At 39.8% G+C, this 21,745-nt stretch overlaps 3 protein-coding genes across 8 annotated transcripts; all 3 read left to right on the top strand.

Annotated features, from left to right (window-relative positions):
• The first annotated feature begins 19 nt into the window (after positions 1-19).
• On the top strand, positions 20-6,165 carry xrcc6 (X-ray repair complementing defective repair in Chinese hamster cells 6). Of its 2 annotated transcripts, none has more exons than XM_026177171.1 (13): positions 20-95; positions 504-608; positions 1,499-1,611; positions 1,725-1,866; positions 2,115-2,366; positions 2,578-2,764; positions 2,858-3,044; positions 3,177-3,345; positions 4,421-4,582; positions 4,799-4,928; positions 5,104-5,204; positions 5,291-5,407; positions 5,591-6,165. In XM_026177171.1, exons 2-13 carry the CDS (start codon positions 536-538, stop codon positions 5,788-5,790), a joined length of 1,833 nt encoding a protein of 610 aa, XP_026032956.1. In that variant the 5' UTR covers positions 20-95; positions 504-535; the 3' UTR covers positions 5,791-6,165. The 2 variants fall into 2 exon arrangements, with proteins under 2 accessions (XP_026032956.1, XP_026032957.1); XM_026177172.1 differs by having other exon boundaries at positions 65-126.
• A 52-nt stretch (positions 6,166-6,217) lies between these two features.
• Positions 6,218-10,989, top strand: LOC113027590 (GTPase IMAP family member 7-like). Of its 2 annotated transcripts, none has more exons than XM_026177175.1 (8): positions 6,218-6,471; positions 6,752-6,810; positions 7,175-7,252; positions 8,465-8,515; positions 8,625-8,675; positions 8,763-8,813; positions 9,056-9,106; positions 9,819-10,989. In XM_026177175.1, the coding sequence occupies exons 2-8, from the start codon at positions 6,771-6,773 to the stop codon at positions 10,595-10,597; spliced, it is 1,101 nt and encodes a 366-aa protein (XP_026032960.1). In that variant the 5' UTR covers positions 6,218-6,471; positions 6,752-6,770; the 3' UTR covers positions 10,598-10,989. The 2 variants fall into 2 exon arrangements, with proteins under 2 accessions (XP_026032960.1, XP_026032959.1); XM_026177174.1 differs by having other exon boundaries at positions 6,700-6,810.
• A 1,230-nt stretch (positions 10,990-12,219) lies between these two features.
• Positions 12,220-21,638, top strand: get4 (guided entry of tail-anchored proteins factor 4). Of its 4 annotated transcripts, none has more exons than XM_026177165.1 (9): positions 12,220-12,464; positions 13,402-13,480; positions 13,663-13,744; positions 14,083-14,232; positions 15,798-15,936; positions 17,093-17,233; positions 17,348-17,423; positions 17,654-17,726; positions 17,828-18,182. In XM_026177165.1, exons 1-9 carry the CDS (start codon positions 12,325-12,327, stop codon positions 17,914-17,916), a joined length of 969 nt encoding a protein of 322 aa, XP_026032950.1. In that variant the 5' UTR covers positions 12,220-12,324; the 3' UTR covers positions 17,917-18,182. The 4 variants fall into 4 exon arrangements, with proteins under 4 accessions (XP_026032950.1, XP_026032949.1, XP_026032952.1 ...); XM_026177164.1 differs by lacking the exon at positions 17,828-18,182 and adding an exon at positions 19,160-21,638 and having other exon boundaries at positions 12,221-12,464; XM_026177167.1 differs by lacking the exon at positions 17,828-18,182 and adding an exon at positions 18,197-18,349 and having other exon boundaries at positions 12,221-12,464.
• Positions 21,639-21,745: the final 107 nt, after the last annotated feature.

The raw sequence follows: 21,745 nt of genomic DNA, 5'->3' as shown, positions 1-21,745 counted from the left end.
ATCCAGTAGGCGTTTGAACTGTGCTTGTTCACGTATCTGAACGCGCCAGTGATTAAAACTAGCCTGGACTTGTGTGCAGAAAGGAGAAGCACACGGTAAGTGACGGAATTCTCTGACGAAAACTGTGTATGTATTTCATTTATGTTGTAAGTTTAGGCTATCAATTTTCGTGCCTCATTAGACCCATAACATTGTTACATAGTTGGCTCCTAAATGGAAATGGCACGAAAAGTGGCTAATTACAAGCTAAGCTAGCTAACATTTGCTAGCTAAAGTTAAAAACATAGTTAATTAAACATTAGTAATGCGTTAACGAGACTGTTTTGAAATGCCTTGTCGTGTGCATAATAATTATTACCTGGTGAAAGTTGCACCATATGTTTATTTGTAGGAGTACATAGGATGCACTTTTTAAATACGCCACAGAAAAGCCTTCTGCCATTGATACTTTGTTTGAATCTAGTGTTGTAAATGCGGCAGTCTTTTATCCCTGGTTTTCACAGTAAATCCTGAGACGGGACTGAAGGCAGCACCAATGGCAGAGTGGAACGCCTACTACCAAAACGAGGATGAGGAGGGAGAGCAAGAAGAAGGGGAGCAGTCAGGGGGTAAAAGGAAAAACCGCTACTCAACGCTTATTTACACCGCTGTGCAAAAGTCTTGAGCCACCACTTATTTGTTTATATTTAGCTTCCTAAGAGCCCCACTTTGTTGTGTTTTGTGTAATAGCTTTCCAGGTTTTATGAAGGTCTTTCAAAGTTTTTCTTTAAACATTGGCTGCTTTCCCCCCTTTATTAACTCCAGTTCTTGAACCTGGCAATTTTCAGAGGAATGCTTTTAATTCTTAATTCACTTAACACTGACTTATAAATCATTCAGGTGTAGAAAGGCAACTAACAATAAAAGTTCAGCTGCAGAGTTAGGTGAGGCATCATCAATATGGAAGAACGGTCGTAAATCACAGCGGCATAGCTCCATATATTAAACGTCAGGGCTGATATAAGAGCATAAAATATAATACAACGTAGGCAGGTAGAAGTCAAGCCGAGCAAATGCGCCATCTTCCTGTCACAGTCAGGAAGTTTGAATGTTCTTCAAGAAGCCTGGAGAACTACTCCTAAAGACTACTTAATGAAATGACAAGAAACTTACCTTAGAGAGTTAGGGTTGTGTTGATGAATAAAAGTTGGCATACCAAATATTGACTTTCAAGTTTGTAAAATAGTATAAACTGACCTTTGTGAGAATACTTGCTTTATATACTGTATTTCCTTGTATCTTTGCACATGTTTCAATAAATGCTGCACCTGGCAAAAAGTCAAGAATTGAGGGGTGGCTCAGGATTTCTTAAATGATACTTTTGCTGTTATCACATTTTATTATCACATTTTAGTTATTAAAATCTACTTCAGCACAAGTAAAATGTTGGCATGTAGCATTGATACAAAAAGTGATACTGAAGTGACAACAGAATAAACCAGGTCTCCATCTTCAATAGGAGACTACAAAATTACAGGGAGAGACAGCTTGGTGTTCTTGGTTGATGCCTCCAAGGAGATGTTCATCAAAGGGGAAGACGGGGAACCCTCCAACTTTGATATGACCATGCAGGTGAGATGGCTGGTTATCTTTTTCTTTTGCTAGTTTTAATTTTATAGTAGTTATTTCGCTCTGCTTCGTATAGCAACCTTGTAACAATGATGGTTTGTGCGCTGCTCTTGTAGGTTGTGCGCACTGTGTACACCAGTAAGATCATCAGTAGCGACAGGGACCTGGTGGCTCTGGTTTTCTACGGCACAGAGCAGAGCAAGAACCCCAGAAACTCATTTAAGCATGTCTATGTGTACCATGATCTCAATGAGCCTGGTAAGATGCAGCTCTTTGAAACAAACACATAATTACACTTTATTTTGTTATTGTTTTGTTTCAAACACAAATGTAGGCAATCTTCTTATCTGCAGTTCTTTTTCCTCTTTTTTTTTTCTTTATTTCAGACCAAAACTTCAAAAGAGCAGAGCAAAGCTGCAGTCAATATTGGCTCATACTTCCTCAGTAGTTTGTAAACTGCTGAACATATCTTTCTTATACCCTTGTCTGTCTCTTGCTTTGGACAGGTGCAAAGCGAGTCCAGGAGGTGGATGCTCTGCGGGGGGAAAAAGGTGCCAAGCTGGCGGCAGAGACCATAGGCAGTGGAGAGACATCATTAGGAGATGCTCTGTGGTGCTGTGCCAACCTCTACAGTGACATCAAGCTCCGCCTCTCCCACAAGCGGCTTATGATTTTCACGTGCAGGGATGAACCACACGGAGGCGACAGCGTGAAAGATCGACAGGCTCGCACCAAGGCCAGTGATCTCAAGGAGACTGGTGGGTCTAAAAGAAGCTATTCACGCAAGCCCTTTTAACTGTAAATTTTATCACTGCCGCTCTGCTTTTATAATTGATTAACTTTACCAGCCTTTCGGGTTTCTATCTTCTGCTAATTCTGCAAGTTCACATTATTTTACTGAAGTGTGATGATTTGTTATCATTGGTAATTGTGTATGTGGGCTGTCTTCCCTCGACCTTCTTCTTTTAGGCGTCGTTATTGATTTAATGCACCTGATGAAACCGGGGGGCTTCAACATCTCGCTCTTCTTTTGTGACATTGTAAGTCCACCAGAGGATGAGAGTGAGATGGGGCTGCAGCTGCAGCCTTCTGACAAGCTGGAGGACCTCCAGAAACGGGTGCGGGCCAAAGAGCTGAAGAAAAGAACCTTGGCAAGGCAAGCAATGGCTTTCTTTGTCTCCATAGCGTATTTATTTACCTTTTCCTCTTGGCTGTTCTTTACACTATCTATTCTTTCTGCTGTCTTTAGGTTAAACCTGTGCCTCGGGGAGGGCATAAATGTAGCCGTGGGAATTTATGCAACTGCTGTGGCAGCTCGCAAACCAGGTTCCATCAAACTTTACAGGGAAACCAACGAGCCAGTCCGCAGCAAAACTCGAACCTTCCACACCCAAACTGGCAGTCTGCTGCTGCCCAGTGAGATAAAGAAAGCCCAGGTAATGAAAATCTCGTGATCCCAATCGAAAGCAGTGCTATGTTTATTCCATTATTTGAGTGCTTTTTATTTTTATTTTTTTAAGATTTAACTTACACATGAAAACTCCACTTTATCTGTGTGTGTTGTGTAGTATTATGGTGGTAAAGAGATTGTGATGGAGAGGGACGAGGTGGATGCCATTAAGAAGTTTGATGACCCTGGATTGTTTCTGATTGGATTCAAACCGATGGAAAAGCTCAAACTGCTTCACCATATCCGGCCTGCTGTCTTCCTCTATCCTGAGGAGGATGAGGTGAAAGGTAGAACTGTGTGTGCAGTCTGATTTAATTCTAGGAAGGAAGAATAAAACCACCACAGTGTTGACTCTGGATATTTCTAAATATTTTTTCAAATAAAGGTCATAGTCAACTTAACTTAAGTTTCACTCATCTACACCCTGCATGCAAAGACTCTTTGGCTACGTTCACACTGCAGGCGAAAGCGCATCAAATCCGATTTTTTTGACCCTATGCGACCCATATCCGATCATGCTATGACAGTGTGAACGGCGCAAATCCGATATTTTCAAATCCGATCTGGGTCACTTTCGTATGTGGTACTGAATCCGATACATATCCGATGTTTTAGAAAGCGACTGCTGTTTGAACGGTCAAGTCGCATTAAATCCGCCTTTTACGTCACCGACACAAGACTGAAGCCAATTATCAGCGCCAGAGAAGACATCGCGAACGCTTCCTGGCCATCCAGTGTAGATGTTAGTGAAACTGTTGGGAAGAGAATGTGAACATTTTATTTGTACTGTAATCTGCAGATTCTGACAGAAATCTGCAGCTATCATTTGAAGCACCGCTCCTCTCTTAAACAGCAATAAGGATCATTATTAGGTTATTTACATTATTATGTAAATAACAAAATAACTTAAAGCAAAAATTGGGAAACGAAGTCCGAAGTCTTTATATTAAGGGCCATCAGTCAAACAATACTGTTGCTCTGGGTCTAAACAGAGCTCGTTGTGTGTGACAGCTTCTTTTGCGCATGCGGGCCGCTTTGAGCGTTCACACTAGAGCGCGTTTGCTGTCGCATTTTATTTGTAGTGTGAACGAGCAGACAAAAAAATCGGATTTGATCAAAAAATCGGAATTGAGCATTAAGACCTGCAGTGTGAACGTAGCCTTTGTTCCAAGAACGCTGAGTTAAAGCTGAGTTATTTGATAAAATAAAATAGAATTGATGATGGGTTTAAAGTAAAAGCTTTAATTAAATTGTAAGCAGCTATAAAAATTGTCTGTTCAGTCATAGTAAATGTGGATCTCATTGATACTGAATCAGATATCCTGTGATTTTTATTTATTTATTTATTTATTTTTACTCAAGGCAGTTCATGTCTGTTCTCCGCCTTGCTGAAGAAGTGCAGCGAGAGGAACGTGTTCGCTCTGTGCCGTTTCATCTCCCGCAGAAACTATCCACCTCGGTTTGTTGCCCTATTGCCTCAGAATGAGGAGCTCGGCGAGGGGAAAGTACAGATTACACCACCAGGTAATGTGGTGCTGGGGTCAAGATGGCTAATTACATTTAATTATTTTAGCTTCTTTAAGTGCAACTTCAGAGTCTTTACAGCTTTTAGCAAAAATAACTAAATTTTACAGTAATACAGAGAACTCGCAAATACATAAATATTACTTAAACATTTGAACTTAGTTGTGTGTAATTAACTGCAGTGTGACGCGTCTTGTCTGCTCATGACTTTACCAGGTTTTAACGTCATCTACCTGCCGTTTGCCGATGATTTGCGGACTCTGGACCCTCCGCAGTTTCCCTCGGCCTCACAAACACAGGTGGACAAGATGAAAGAGATTGTCTCCAAACTCAGGTTCAAATACAGGTAACTCTAGAGCCCTTTTTTTTTTTTTTTTTAACAGGGAAAACTGAGGAGTTATATCAAATTTCATAAAACTAACAACAAGAAGTACTCTGGTTTATAGCAGAGTCATGCATTTCCTTTTTTTGTTTTTTGCGTAACCACTAATATTATTTTCACACTCTGTAATGTCATGCAGGAGTGAAGGTTTTGAGAACCCAGTCATCCAGCAGCATTTTAGGAACCTGGAGGCCTTGGCTCTGGATATGATGGCTCCAGAGGAAATTGAGGATCTCATCAGTAAGATGCAGACCTAAACACAGATCCCAGTTTCCTTTTGTGGCTGCTAGAGTAATTCTGCTCATCGCGCTCTTTCTCTTCCTCAGTGCCAAAGGTTGACCAAATAGACCAGCGTCTGGGTCCTCTGGTCCAGGAGTTCAAAGATCTGGTCTACCCTGCCTACTACAATCCAGAGAGCAAGCCAGCTGCCAAACGCAAAACAGGTCAGAGCATGAACCATCAGTGAAACTACGTAAAGTTATGTGCTAGTATGTGTTGTGAATTACATCCCAAGCAAAATGTTTCCAGGTAGTCAGATTGACTTATTAATAACTTGCATCATTCAGTAGTTCGGGAATTCTGTGATTTGATAAATCTGATTATTCTTTTACTCCATGAACTCGCAGCTGATACTGGAGGTGGAGCTGAGAAGAAGCCCAAAGTAGAGCTGACAGAAGATGAGTTGAAGGCCCACGTGCAGAACGGCACTCTGGCAAAGCTGACCGTGCCCGTTCTAAAGGACGCCTGTAAGCAATTTGGGGTTCGAACCACTGGGACCAAGAAGCAGGAGCTGATAGATGCTTTGATTGCCCGTTTAGGCTCATGAGGAGTCTACACCAGTCTTAATCCACAACAGCTTTGCACAAAGTTCTGGTTAATTTTTGAATCTGTTTGAGCAGTCATCATGTATGGTTCCTGTGCTTGTTTTAAACTCGCTACACGGCCCTCACATGGACCAGACGCTGTGTTTTCCCGTTGGGCTTGATTAGATAAGAATAGCGTGACAGCCCCATTATGTATAAATACTGTTTGAATGTTTTAAAAAAACTGTCATTCTGTTGTGATCAAGCACTCACTCCAGTGGTGTTTGAAATGATAAAGAAGTCTAGAAGCATTGGAATACACTGATCTTATAAATACTGTAACTAGTGGTGACACTTGATGGCGTTGCATTTGCATTAATAAACTGTTTTATACTACTCACCTGATTCCTTTTATTTACATAATCACGCAGGTTAGTTCACCGTAAGCTGCATTTCTAGTTCATGTTGCACAAAAAAAGGTGTGTCCCAGGTCAAACTGCATGATCAGCATTCCTGGGCCTCGTCATTGATTTGTTTTGCTGCATAACAAAAAGGAAGTACTGTTCCTGAGGAGGGCAGGCCTGCGCAGGCTAATACTTGCGCAAAAGCAGGAAGAAGAAATTAGAGTTTAAACCCCATGTGAGTTGTACTGACAGTCTCAAAGCTGATGTCACTTGGAGGGCGATTATCTGGCTACACATCAGGTAAAAGCTGTTCATGAGCATTTTGCTGTCGATAAAGCTCAAAAAGGACTTACCGGTAACAACATTATGTTGTTTGGTTTTTCAGCTCTGTCTTGTAGTCTAGACACCTATTAATCAGAACCCTTTCCTTTTATATCAGATGAGTTTTTATTGTTATAACTGAACACTTAGAGGAAAATTACATAAACATTGCAGCGTTTTTCAAGCAGTTTGTTTAACCTGTGTTAGCTCTGAGCAGAAGTGGTGCTGCCTGTTCTTCTTACCTTCACACCAACTACAGCGTTCCCATCTGCTGAGACATGGAGTGTCAGTGTGAGAAAGACACCCCTGAGGATGCAGGTAGGCAAAATATACATAAAAAAATAAAAATTTACACACAAAAAATATGATATTGACTTTTTTTTAAAATTTATTGGTCTTTTTTTAGTATCATATTCTGATGCATCTTTATTTCTGCAAAATGTATGTTACATGTAAAGTGTTGAGTTCAGGCATTGTAGTTTGCTGTCTTTACAGCCAAGTTAAGTCTTAAAAATAAGTGTAAACAATCAAAAACCATGAGACACAGCTTTCTTGGGATCCTTCAGGGGATTTCATTTCTATTTTTTTTTCTAAATGTGGGTGAAAGGCTAAACTGATGCTAAGTTGTGAACAGCTCTGCACCGCTAATGTCATGTTTGCCTCCCTGCCTTCTCCTTGATAGGCTGGTGGATGAACACCAACAGTGTCCAGATGGGACTTTTTACCGTGGTGGGGTATCTTCTCTACAGGTTCTCACAGAGTCAGTCACACAGCAACACCCACACGTGTTCTTTTTAATGACTTTTACTGATTCTAGAAAATAAATAATGAATCTGTAATAGGGAACTATTTTCAGGTAGTAAACAGATGTTTTTAAATCTTACTAGTCTTTTTTTCCATTTCTTTTTCTTTTAAACTTCTCCTGCCTCAACTCGGTACCAAAGGACTCACGGACCGGTACCGGTCCGAGGCCCGGGGGTTGGGGACTGCTGCTGTAGACAGTCTATAGGCTCCTCTTGTTAGCTGTTTTCTTTTATTTATTTATTTTTTATATCTTTTATTTTAGATCTCACATTATTATCTGAGTGGTTGTCATGCCAGACCTGACAGGGTGTGAGGGCCAAGTTATCGAAAGACAGGAGATAAGGGGGGTGGAGGGGGTAATTGCGAGTAACATACCGCAAACATACGACACACTAGTCTAAATCTTTAAACCGAATCAATAACCTGTCATCTGAACACTTAAATGATTCAAAATGGGACAGAGACTAGAAAGAGAGAGCGTATTTCTCCTATACTGGCTTCTCTTTACTGGCTGCCAGTTAAATGCATAATCAAATTTAAAATCCTTCTCTTGGCATGAAGATCATAAATAATCAGGCCCTGTTCAATTTAATTCAATTCAGTTAAATTCAACTCAACTCAGTTTTATTTATATATCACCAAATCACAACAGTAATCTCAGGCATTTTCTGACAATAATAGAGAAAACCTCAACAATCAGAACAACCCCTTATGAGCGAGCATTTGGCAACATCGGGGAGGAAAAACTCCCTTTTAACAGGAAGCAACCTCCATCAGAACCAGGCTCAGAGAGGGAGACAGGACAAAAGATACACTGAATCATCTCTTAGTTATGCAGCAATATGCTTAGGATGCTGCAGACTTCCCATGATTCAATGAGTGTTTCGTCTTTAATCAGCTGTTTTCTCTCTGTGTGTTCATACACCACTCAGCATTTCATTATTAGTCACTATTCATCTCTTGCTCATGTCTACAGTGTCTTTTGTCCTGTATCAGCTGATTGAATGTAGAGTTTGATCATAGTAAATCCAAAAGAGACAAATAAAAGAGGGCAGTATGGATCCTTCAGTTATGGCATATGAATAAATCCATGTTCATTATAGAAAATTATTATCACACTATTATTATCACACTCTGCGATACTCATTCTAGCCACACTTCCCTGCAGCTCTCCCAGCTCTGATTCGATGGCCGATTCGTCTCTTTTGTTCTTTAACTGGTGAGTTTATCTAAGCTAATACTTCACTTTGACTTCCAAGTTTCAGGACAAAACCAGCAAAATGAAACTGAGTTAATTCATGCACACTGATTATTTCCTTTCCCTTCAGGTCTGTCAGCTCTTTGGGGGTGGATAAGTCGGCTTGTGGGAACCCTCCGAGGTATAAAGCACATCCCCCATTTTACCATTTAAAACAAAATCTGTTAAACAGGAGCTGACTTTTTCCACTCCATGTCTCGTGTCTCAGTAATCCAGACCTTGTTTAAGTGGCTGTCTCGGATTTGGCGCTTTTTAGCCAGTAAGTATTTCTCGTATCTTTGTTGGATTTTGTTTTCTCTTCACTGCGTGTTGCAAATAGGCTTTTTCGGAGAGAGCGTAAAAGAAAACGTTTAGAATCTGAGTGGCTATCAGAGGACGTGACCCAGCAGTGCAAGGAGACATGTGACAGCAGTTTAAAATGTGAAGGCATCACAGCTGTTTCTGTGATACATGCGAGTAATTACAACACTAATGTAAATTTCTGTCTGCTTGCTTCCTCAGCATTTTCCTCAAGGTTCAAGTGGATCGCTGCTGTCATCAAAGCCATCAACAGTCAGTTTGTTGTCTTTTTTATTAGCTATATTTAGCTACATACTCTATATATCAATATGTATTTGTTCATTTTTTGTAGTTTGTTTTTGTGCTTTTATGGGATTTGTCTCACAAAACGATCAATGGTCTCAGAAGCTAGTGGTTTTACAGAATCAACCTTATGAGAGGTTTTCTGGTATGTTTAAGAACTCTCATTCAAAACTCCTTCAGTTTCAGGATATTTCAGGTTCTTGCGTCCTTATAATGCCCATTTTGCATTATAAGGATTATGGAGTGATTCATTTTTCTGAGATATATTTCTTGTTGTACTTGCAAATCTGTTCAGGATCATTATCCTGAGCACAAGATCCACTTTCAGCTCAGCCTCGGGTTTCAGACAAATGGTCTTACACTATCTCTCAAACTGGCCTAAAGCGTTCACTGATGTGACACAAAATTCATTCTTATGTCACTGACTGTATGTAAGTGAGGCAGCGATGTGCCCTCTTTTCCTGAATCACCATCTTTGGCATGTATTGTATTGTTTTCGGCAGCAAATATTGTTATTCCACACAAGTTCTTAAGGCTCTTCTTATAAATTTCCCAACTGAGAAAATGAAAAAAAAAAAGAAATTTTAGATCATCAGATTGAGCTCTTTTTGATTTAGAATCACAGCTTTACCCCATAAGGCTTTTTTTTTTATTCTAAAATAATATTGTATTATCTCTGTAGATTCATCCAGAGACGGGTCTTTGAACTCACAGAATGATCAAGTCATTAGCAGCTTACTGAACCAAATGCTTGATCCCTCTGGTGGCAGCATTCCCAAGAAACCAGGTCTCAGGCTGGTCCTCCTGGGGCTTCCTGGTGGAGGACGGACTTCCTTAGCAGATACTTTAATGAACAACAGTGAGAGAAGCACCAAAAGGGTTCCTCTAAAGGAGAGTACTGTGCAAAGGGACTTTATAGATGGTAGAGAACTTATAGTAATTCAGACCCCAGATCTTTTGGGGACGTCACTAGGGAACAAAGAGAGAGCACTGGAAGTTCTGAGGAGTGTCCAGCTCGCCAGTCCCGGACCACATGCCTTTCTACTGGTGATGCGTGCTCCAGGCTTCACCAAGGGGGCTGAGCAGGATGCTGCCCAAGCAGTCCAAGCCACAATGGAACTGTTCGGTGTGGAAGTCAAGAGGTACATTATCCCAGTGCTCACTCGTGCAGACCGTCTGGGTCGAAGGAACACTTTAGATCAGCTGCTTGATGCAGATGCTGGAAATCTGAAAAGGGCTGTGGCACTGTGTGGCCAGAGGCCTGAGCTGGTGGATAACAGTCCCGACCGCCCTGCAGAGGAAAGAAGTGTTACACGCAGGCAGCTGGTGGAGCGTGTGATGGAGGTAATGGAGCTGAAGGGGCATTTTGTCCACGAGCTACAGAGAAGAGAAGACCACATGAGGGAGGTGCTGCTGGCTGATATGACCTCTGCACTGGCTAAAAGACTGGGATATATGTAGAGAGAGAAGAGAAGAAGAAAGGGCATTATGTGCAACAAGTTGGAAAGATGGTGGAGGTGGAGGTGTTTGCCACTGTTCAGTAGTGGACAGTGGTATGTATTATAGTTTCCAACATACCCTAGATTGTTTAAAAATATATTTCATATCAATTTTTATATTCTTAATTAGATTAATCCATCAATTTTTCATCACTTTGTGTTCTCCAGACGGCTGTTTACAGCTACTAAATGCTTAAATGTTTACTGTTTACTTTTCTCAGCAAAGTACTAATTGCTGATTATGTGGCCCAAATATTTAGCTGTAGCTGTAGATGATAATTTGTCTACCTGTGATGCATAAAAGTCACTGTTTGGAGAATTAGCATTTTAGAAATGAATATTTTATCAAATTTACTTCTGTTGTTCATTCTTCTTCCATAATTTAAGTGGGGGAAAAAACTACAAAACCTACAAAAATATATAAAAATTTTAAAGAACTAACTTGTCTGTCACTTATAGATAGATAACAAATAATTGTACGCCTAAATATGATAACATGATAATATGATAACAAATAAATGTACTCTTAAATATACTCATGAAACAACAATTACTTAAATTTTTCAAATGTATGGCTGTCAGTCAACTGTGGTTACCTAGCTTTGATAAGTAAAATTTTCCACAGACTTCTCTTGATAATGTAGCTAAAATGATGATAATGAATATAAGAATAGTGAAGCAGAGTTAGTTACATCAAATATTCAATACACTATGTGCTCTTATACTTTCACTCCCAAAAACTACAGTCAGAGTCACCAAGTATGCCAAATGTCATCTGGCTAAATAAATCCCATTAATACTAATATATTGCTATAGACTCAAAACCACAACAAGAAAAAGTTGTAATAGGATATAAGGACATAGGATTAAAGCCCATAAAATGTTTAAGTATTTTGTAGTTTACATGGTCTGAGAGGCACCTGGACCCCTACACCTCGTCTATTTTCAGGTTCCAGATTTATTCCAGATTCAAGTGTATTAAGACGCGTTTTTGACTGTTAAAAAAGTTGAGTGACAGATACAAGTAACTTAAGCTGTTCGGAAATATGAAATGATCCTCCTGTTGTTGTAATTACAGCAAATATCTATAGAAATGTTCTATCTGTTAAGTCTTTCTCTCTGATCTTTCCTGATTAGTAATGTTTCTCATATAACTTTCTACAGACACTAGAAGAACAGTAACAGTACAGTCTGTAAGCATAACACATATCAGAGAGCTGGCAGAGAGATGGGACACATATTGAGCATCTCTGCCACTCTACAAAACTATGATTTATTTATTCTTCACTATAAATCCCGTTTTCAAGTTTTTCTCCAAATCTAAATAACTCAATCTGTTATAGTAATTAACAGTAATTAATCAATTAAAGTCCGGCATCGGGATGCAAATATGTTACTTACTATCCAGGCATTTAATAATATATGCAAAAAAAAAAAACGGTGAATCTCTTTTTTTAAAATAATGTTTTTATTTTTATTTTCCCTACAATTAACCTCGTTACCGTGTTGCCTCAAGCATCCTCTGCTGGTTACAAAAAGGTTTCAAAAGTTTTCATGCTTCCATAATATTTACACCTACTGCGATACACCAGCTACGGCAAGCGACGAGGGTCCATTAAGTTTAAAGCTTTCCGGGTTCACCCTGTCAACGGTCGCTGGGTGTGCTGCTGCTGCTACGGAGGAGCAACGATGTCGGAGCAGGAGTCTCTGAGGTGCTCCAGTGCCAGAAACCGTGGAGGCGTACAGAGGGTGGAAGGAAAACTGCGAGCCAGCGTAGAAAAGGGGGATTATTATGAAGCACATCAGATGTACAGGACTTTATTTTTTAGGTGAGACTTCGTTTTTACGCTTGTTCATTCGGTTATAATTGCCGTTTGGCTTCGAGGCCTGCCTGTTCCAGATCATTCTGCTGTCAACCTTGCTTCTACACCTGACTGTCTGTGATTGGTCTGCTTTCACAGCGGGCCCACCCACTCTTCGTGATCCTTGTGTTTGTTTGGACGGTCGCGTTTTCCATCTAGTCTCAAAACGGGACTGCTAACTAATGCTAGTTAGCCAGCTATGTGTTTGCTTTTGATGGCTGAAGTGTAGTTAGCTACCCGGACAATGCCTACCACAGATATTCTGCTTTTATGTGTAACTTGAAAGTCTCTTTATTCGTACATAACCGAATCTAGCGGCTAACTATTTTAGTAACTGCTGAGGTTGCAAAAACTTGTTAGTTGAAGATGTCCGGCTGAGTTAGCCAGTTAGCAACATTCTGCACTGTCGCGGTCTGGACCGAGATGGCTGGACGTGTTAACGCTAGCAAACGTGTCTTCATTCACAGCCTGTCCATTTAGAGACCTGAATAAGCCTAAGCGTTTGTTGAGTGTTCCAGTTTTTGTCATAAAAGCTCAGTCTTAACTCCCTGCTCCAACACTATGAAATCTGAGCTCTATTTAGTGCAATAACATTATTAGTCAAGGTGCAATACTGCTTAGCTCCGTATCACCAGCTTTTAATTAAAAAAAAAAAAAGGTTCTATAAACCTATTTGAATCCAATTTGAAAACGTTCTTTCTCTCACAGTGGGTGAGTGTTGGCCTGCTCATTCACTGGTTTTCATGATTGAAGTGTTAACACCTGGAAATAAAGGGAGTCTAAAATATTGTTTTCCTTCATTGATACCTGCTGTGAAAAAGAAGGGAAGCAGGACTGAGCTAGTGTGCCTTGGAAACGGATAGTGTCATCTCTTGTGTAATACTGATACTCTGTCTTGCATCAGGTACATGTCACAGGGGAAACATGCGGAGGCCAGGGAGCTGATGTATAACGGAGCATTGCTCTTCTTCAGCTACAACCAGGTACATGCAGCACTGAGTTTGTTAGAAAGCAAATAATTTTGGCTGTAATAATTGACTTGTTTTGTGTAATTATAATATTTTATAGTAGATCATTAACCCAAGTTCCAGACAGTTCCTGACGGTGTAGATTTAAAAAAAAAAAAAAAAAAAAAAAATTACACTTGCTGTGTTTTGGTTTGCAGCAAAACAGCGCAGCAGATCTGTCCATGCTGGTGCTGGAGGTTTTGGAGAAATCTGAGACAAAAGTTGAAGATGAAATATTAGGTGGGTGCAAGACTTTGTGTTTTAAAGTTCATCTACAAGACTTCTTGTAAATAGTGGTAAATACATTTTTTCTATTGAAATAAATATTACCAAACTAAAATCACATATAGAATATGTGCAGCTTATCAAACATATCCTGATCATTAACTGCTGCAATAGCTGAACTGTGGATTTGTGCTTCATATAATAAATAATTGATCAGCTAAATCTCACTTCTCTATCTGTGTGTATAACTGATCGCAAATGATGTAGCAATAAATCCTCATGATAGTCAAAGAAGTCTGCACAACAGGGCATTTCATTTATATTTCTCTGATTTATTTATTTATTTTTTTAAGAATGTCTGGCTAACCTGTTCAGCCAGATGGACCAGAACTCTCCAGAGAGAGTAGCATTTGTTTCCAGAGCCTTGAAATGGTCCACAGGAGGGTCTGGCAAGTTGGGTCATCCAAAACTACACCAGCTGCTTGCTGTCACTTTGTGGAAAGGTAAAAGTTGATCATGTTGATTATGTAGCGCAGAGAGTAGAAGGTTTTTAAATGTACGTATTAAGATATCAGTAGACACCATCGGTTTACTGATAGTCTGTGAGATATATTGATTAGTAACAGTGAACCCATGACTGCAAAGTAATAATTAATGCCAGATTGCACACTTTGTCAATGGCTGATTGGCTTGATCAATAAAAAACATACAAAATGTTTCGATGCACATACACACTAGATTTAATTGTGGGTGTGTATGATGTCTAGACTACTCAGAGAAGACACACAACACCCTATTCCAAAAAAATTGGGGCTCTGTGTGAAATGTAAATAAAATCAGAATGCAATGATTCACAAATCACACAAGTACATATGTTATTTACAATAGAACATAGAAAACATATCAAGTGTTTAAACTGAGAAGAACTATTTTAAGAAAAATATTAGCTCATTTTGAATTTGACGGCAGCAACACATCTCCAACAAGTCTCCTCGAGCTGAGGAGAGCAGTTCTTTGACTCTTGGGAGAATGTTAGCAAAAGGGTCCCATTCTTGTCTTATAGAGATTCCAGCTGCTTTATAGTCCTGACTGTTGCTGAAGTTTTGCTTCATGAAGCACTAAATGTTTTCAGTTGGTGAGAGTGTAATGTACTGCAGGCAGGACAGTTCACCACCTACATCTTCTTCTAGTAAGGAGCCATGCTGTTGTAGTAGTAGTAGCTGCAGTTTGGCATTGTCTCACTGAGATATGCAAGGCCTTCGATGTAAAAGACATCCAGATGGGAGCATATGTTGCTCTAAAATCTGTACAGATAGATGAGATATTCAAAGTGTTCACAGCTTTACACTTAAGAACATTATTTTGACATTGTTACACAAGTTGTAGACTGTTTTTTGCAGATTGGTGAAACTCTGCCAATCTTTACATACTTTACTCTGCTTCTCTAAGATGCCCTTTTTAAAACCCAATCATGTTACTGACCGCTTTCCAGTTAGTTTAGAAAATATTCCTCTCACTGTTTCTTTTTGTGCCACTTGCATTTCCAGCCTTTTGTTGCACCCTTTCCAACATTTTTGTTGAAAAGGGTGCAACATCCAATGTCTTTAAAACACCTTTGAGACATTTTAACTGCCATCAAATTCAAAATGAACTAATCTTTTAAAACAATGGTGCATTTTTTTTTCATTTCAAACAATGGCTATTCTATTTTAAATAAAAGGAGTTTGTGGGTTTATGAAATCCCTGCATTTTGTTTTTATTTATATTATACACAGTGTTTCAACTTTTTTGAAACTGGGTTTAAAATTCAATAGCTTTGTATGTGTTAAAACATAGTGTCATATCACAAGGTCAGAGTGTGTCCTTATTCTAGAAACACGGGGCATTTGCTCCTTGTATCAGTCCGTCTTGACTAATTATGCTCGCATGACATCTTCTGTGTATAATGACATCCTGTTTGGTGTCTTTCCTGGTAACGTTGTTTTGTTTTGCTTGCTACATCATTACTGTCCTGATGTTGCCATCTTGGAAATTAAGATGTTGTTGTATTTTTCTTTTAAATCGTCAGAGCAAAACTACAGTGAGTCTCGTTATCACTTCCTGCATTCCTCTGACGGGGAGGGCTGTGCACACATGTTGGTGGAGTATTCAGCATCACGAGGCTTCTGCAGTGAGGTTGACATGTTTGTGGCGCAGGCCGTCCTACAGTAAGTGAACTGTCACCTTGTCACATTCTCAGATGCAAAATTAGGAAACGGGGAGGGAGCTAAATTTAAGTCTGTGAAGGTTCTCAGTCATCCAGGTCATCGAGCTAAATTTAACAGTGGGGTTTTTTTTTTGTTTTGTTTTGTTTTTTGGAAAGCTGAGTTTGATTTCATTAGCTAAACCCCAGATCTGTTTGATCAAGACATCAGAGAGAGCTCCAAGGAGGCCAAATACAACACAAAGTCTCACATTTTCAAAAAAAAACAAACATCTTGATGATCCCCAAGACTTTTGGGAAATATTCTGTGGTAAAACTAAGACAGCATTTCATAAAAAGTTCATACCAACAGTCACGCATGGTGGTGGTAGTGTGATGGTCTGGAGCTGCTTTGGCGCCTGCATGACTTGCTGTAACTGATGGCACCATGAATTCTGCTTTCTCCTGAAGGAGAATGTTCGACCATCAGTTCATGACTTGAAGCTCAAGTACACTTATGCATCCCATCTCTGAATGATTAAACATAAATGAATAAATAACTCAATAAGTCACGGTTTTGGAGTGTCCTAGTCAAAGTTCAGACTAAAATCTGATTGAGATGTTGGGCATGACACTAAACAGGCAGTTATGACAAATGCTTGATTGCAGGTCTTGCAGCCAAAGATAACACAACCAGTTATTAGGTTAGAGGGCAATTCATCTGTGGTTTTCTAATGTTTCTGATTGGAGTAGGTGGCACTCATAGGAATCCTTTTGTGCAGAAGAGTCACATGACATGCATTTTTATGTGAGTGACCAAGCGCAGAGTCTGAAACAGAAATTCCACCTTAACAGAGAAATTTGATGACAGTGCTAGTGATTCCTGTTATAAACGGGGGATTTAGGTTTTGTTGAACCAGCTAAATGCAAAAAAGCCTAGCTGTGTGGAGCTTGGTTTGCAGTTTACCCCTCAGGAGTATTGAGTATAGTGTCGGTGTTCAGAAGCGGTAGAAATGGAGAAAATGGTACTGACGCATCCATCTCCAACATGTCGACCAGCAGCTGCATCTATTTTTAGTCTGTCAGCCATTTCTTCAAAGAGGCTTTGAGCATCATTTACCTTTATTATCATGCCATCTCCATAACTCTCCCTTTCTTCTCTCAACTCTCAAACCCTCCAGGTTCCTCTGCTTAAAGAACAAAAACAGCGCTTCCGTGGTGTTCAGCACGTACACAGAGAAACACCCGTCCATAGAGAGGGGCCCTCCTTTCGTGCAGCCTCTACTAAACTTTATCTGGTTTCTGCTGCTGGCAGTGGACGGGTGAGGACAGATGTTGGGATTGTTGAGTTTGCTTATCATGCCTGACAGAAGTAAGCTTAAAAATATCAGTGAATTGTTTTCATCATTTAGATGCTTTTTGTTTGTTTTCTTTAGGGGTAAATTAACAGTTTTCACAGTGTTATGTGAGCAATATCAGCCTTCCCTGAAGAGGGATCCCATGTATAATGAGGTGAGTGTTGAGCTGCAGCTTCTACTGTTTGTCTTTGCCCAGAATGTATGTAACAAATGACTACGCCATGTGCACTAGGCTAACTTAACCTTTGAATTCATTTGGTTAAAGATGTTGGAGAAAGTCTGTCATTGAAGTCGCATCATGGGGTTAAACTGCCTGTAAACACAGACTCTACTCAGGTGTAATCCTCTCTTCCTCTCTCTCTTGACATTTTTGTGACTCCTCAGTATCTCGACAGAATAGGACAGCTTTTCTTTGGCGTTCCACCCAAACAGTCCCCATCGTATGGCGGACTACTAGGTGAGTTGGCAAACACAACTGATGTGTATATACACACACACGTTAATAGACTTACCAGCAAGATGAAGAGAAAATCTGATAGCGATGTTTTTCATCACCAGCTACTTTTGAATGTGATGCTACCAAGAAACTACCTGAAGCGTCTGCATCATTTATGAAGGTGCTTCAAAAGCTATTAGACAAGATGTAAAATAACAGGCAGCTTAATTAAAGGAACTGTTTGTAGTCGTGACTCTTACCCATGTAGAATGTAGGCTGTCTGACCTGGTTTTAACCCCCAGGAACTTGTATGTTTAAAAAAAAAAAAAATGAGGGGAATATCATCACTGTAGTTTCAGTGGCCACATGGACATAAACACTTTGTGTCACCAGACCACCAAAACAGTTTAAAAAGCTGGATATTAACCTTATCCGTTTCTATTTGAGATTTCTATTTCTCTTTTTTACGTCTCTGTTGGAATTTGAAGTAGGAGACTAATAAGGTGGCAGATGCTCTGACAGAAGGAGGCTTGTGGCCAAATACGAAAGAGCAGAAATGGAGACCGTGATGGATGGCTCAGCTTACCGCTGGAAATGTTTAATCCAAATCTTTTAAATTATTAAAGTTTAAATGTTTTCCTGCAGTTGTTTTTTGTGTTCCTTGTCAGTAAAATAAAGATATATTTCACCTTAGGGCTGTTCGATATAACGATATATATCGGATGATGTTATAAAAACACCTATCGTTTCATTTTACGCTATAGTTTGTTTCGTGGTGTCGCAAAATAAACTGTTTACGGCAATATTTTTTTCATCGTTTTGATGGTCACTGTAGCGGCTATATTAATTTCTTAAAGTTCTCTCTTTCTCTTATGTTTAATATAACCACACTACGGAGGGACAAGCGCCTGTTTTTATGCGTTGTTGTTAGCAACAATGACAGTAAAACCATTGCGTGTCTGCTTGTTTCCACATAAACCTTTCACAATAAAGCTCAAGATTCTGTTGAGACTTTTCAAAATAAACTGAGTCACGTAAAAGTATGCAGAGTACTTACGGATGAGAAGCAAAAAGCCGTCAGGTGCTAAAAAATAAATGTTAGACTCAAACGTTAGAACAGGCTTTTTCCCGCAGCACGCCGTGTAATAAATACTCTCAAAGAAACGGCGGCTGTTACAACTTATGTCTAAAAATGTATAGTTTGATGCATCAGTTAAAACACTCGACTCCAGCTACACGACACCCAGCTGGAAACACTTTACACAAGTCGAGCTGCCTGCGATTCACAGAATTTACAGAAAATGTTACATTTCTGTGATTTATATCGTTATCGGGACGATAGATGTCTTATGACCAAAATCTCATATCCCGATATATCGCACAGCCCTATTTCACCTCAGTTGGCTTTGCAGCAGCCTTCGAAAGAATGATGATTGCTGTTTTGCACCTTGCAGGCAATCTGCTGAACAGCCTGATGGGTTCGGGTGAGGAGGATGACGGAACTGAAGAACCTCCAGAGGACAGCCCCATAGAATTAGACTGAGCACGCAGCCTGGGACGAGGGAATCAAGAACAAACACACGAAAAATAATGAATAAGACCACCCAGCCTCCTTCCTTCAGGTCCACCGCGGGGTCAGGGCACGGTGGTGGTCTGTGATTTCAGAGGTGTGCTGTTTAACAGAAACATCATCTCTCAAATCATCCAGTCAAAAAAAAGCAAGAAAGAAAAACTATTGGACCGGCAAAACAAACAAATACAAAAAAACACCCCCGTCAGCACTGCCTGGACTGACAACGCCAAACTGCAAACTGTTTTTGTGTTGAACTGTTATATACAATTATTTTAATCATCATTTTTGTTCTTTAAGGGTGTAAGATTTTTAAACAAGACATCACAACTGTCCTCTCTGCTTGTGAAAACCTGCTCCTAGGAGGTAGTTGGAGTCTCAGTGGAGAGGACAGCATCACAAGTCTGTCTCCATGACATAATGTCACAGATAAGAGGGTTTAGTTGACTCACAGCAAGTCTCCAACTTGCCACGGCATAGCTGCTGTTGGCGTTTTTCAACTTATTCCGTTACAGGTTTCTTCTTCATCTTCTTCTCTCAGTAGGATATTAAATTATGCTTTTTAGTTGAGGTCAGGTTTCAGCATCTCATCTGCGGTTTAATGGACATTTAAAAAAAAAAACAAACCCCATCAGAGCTCTGAAGTTATTATCAGAGGTCACGTTGCACCTTAAACATCCACCAAACAAACCATTCTGCAGTGTCATTTCTGTTGTGTAACACTACTGCAAACACACAGCTGTCTGTATCAAACGGCTCCGTTGTTGTGTGGTTCAACTTTTTGCCCTATGCTGGCTGAACTGCTGCTGAGTTGCTTTAAATCTCCAAGATGAATTCTGCCCCCCCCCCCCCCAAAAAAAGAGAATAAAAAACCCTCGGATTTGACTTTTTGTTCCAACTGCAAGACATCAAATTTTAAAGCACTTACACAGCTGCAAAAGTGACCTTTTTTTATGAAAGGAGCGAAATCGGACACTGTGAAACGAACGTTTGTTAGACTTAAACTTGCATCGCATGTTGTAAATTGCTAATATTTAAACCAGCTGCTTCACTCTCGTTCTCGCGCCTCTGTTTTAGGTCCGAACCAGGTTTTTCTTGGAGGCGGTGAAACATCAGTTCAGCCGGTGCGAAATAAGAAGCATGATTCATTCAGTAGCTGCTGCTTATCAGTGTTAAAGTCATCGGCCCTCGGAGAGCACAGCGTTCTTGTATTTTACTCACATTGAGAACTTCTCATTGTGACTTGTGATAACTTCAGGTCTTGTCAGTCTGTTTTTCGAAGTACCAATTGTGCTCCATGTTATCTGAAAACACCTTTTTCAGCCCTGATTATTTGAAAAAGGTGTGCAACACTTTTCCTTCAATAAATGGCAGAAAAATTGGAATGTCTACAGGTCTTCCAGTGTAAAGTAATCTTTATTTGGTTAAACATTTTTCTTCCCATCAGCAAAGAAACAGATTTTAATCCACATCTCCGTCGCTTTTTTTAAAACTGCAAAAAAATAAAGCGTCTCTGCTCTCTGAGGGCTGTTCTAGTTTACTTTTATGTAGTTACGTGTTGGGCTGTGGAAGTCCTAAAAGGCCAATATTAATAATAAAATAAAAAGAACAGCAAATAACCAATGAAATACATTAAAAAAAACAAACATTAAATGGTCTGATAATTCAATACATTAATTTCTGGGGAACTTCAGTTTTTGTGTTTTTTGCATTTAAGTATATTAAATAAAATGAAGACAGTAGGTAGCAGTCAGAATAATTTATTGAAACACATCATTACTGACATTCCCCACAGAATCGGGCAGCTGCAGAGGGACAGACTGAATAGTGTAGACGCTCCGTGTCGTCAGTGTTTATCTCGTGTTGGAGAGAGACCATTTCTTTCTGCAGTTGTCGTCAGAAATCCTCCTATTTAAACGGCTGTTGTTAGTCATGAAACATTCAGAACTAGGTTCATCCTGCTGGCTTCTGTTACCCCACAGATCCGGGTCCACCTTCCAAAAGGGAAATTCAGGCCAAAATGACTTTCAGGCGAGTACATCCAAGCACGTGTTACCGTGTTGTCAGTTACATTTTTATTCAGTGTTAATTTTTCACAGCATCCTTTGAGTTTTGTAAGCAAAGGGAAAAAAATAATTTTGTTTTCTTAACCTGAAAGTCAGTTTAGTCAGATGTGTCCTGTTGTTACCAGGAAGAAGTGTGTGACCAAAGGCCTGCAGTGTGTGTCGGTGAGCGTCATCACGACTGTTTGCTGCTGTTTCTGATCATTTTGTCCTTTGAGAGCTAAAGCGAAGTGTTTGACTTTTCAGCTGTCACTAAATAAGAAAATAAACTACAACTGAGAAGAGTGTGAGAATGTGAAACGGCTTCCTTGTTGTTATTTATTTGCAAGCACTGGGAACTACAAAAATTATAAGCTGGTAAAACAGCTAGCACCAGCGAGACAGAGGAGTTTCTCTGTGAAACCATT

The sequence above is a fragment of the Astatotilapia calliptera genome, chromosome 8 (assembly GCF_900246225.1).
Source record: "Astatotilapia calliptera chromosome 8, fAstCal1.2, whole genome shotgun sequence".
NCBI lineage: Eukaryota > Metazoa > Chordata > Actinopteri > Cichliformes > Cichlidae > Astatotilapia > Astatotilapia calliptera.
This window is presented reverse-complemented; position numbering and strand designations above follow the sequence as displayed.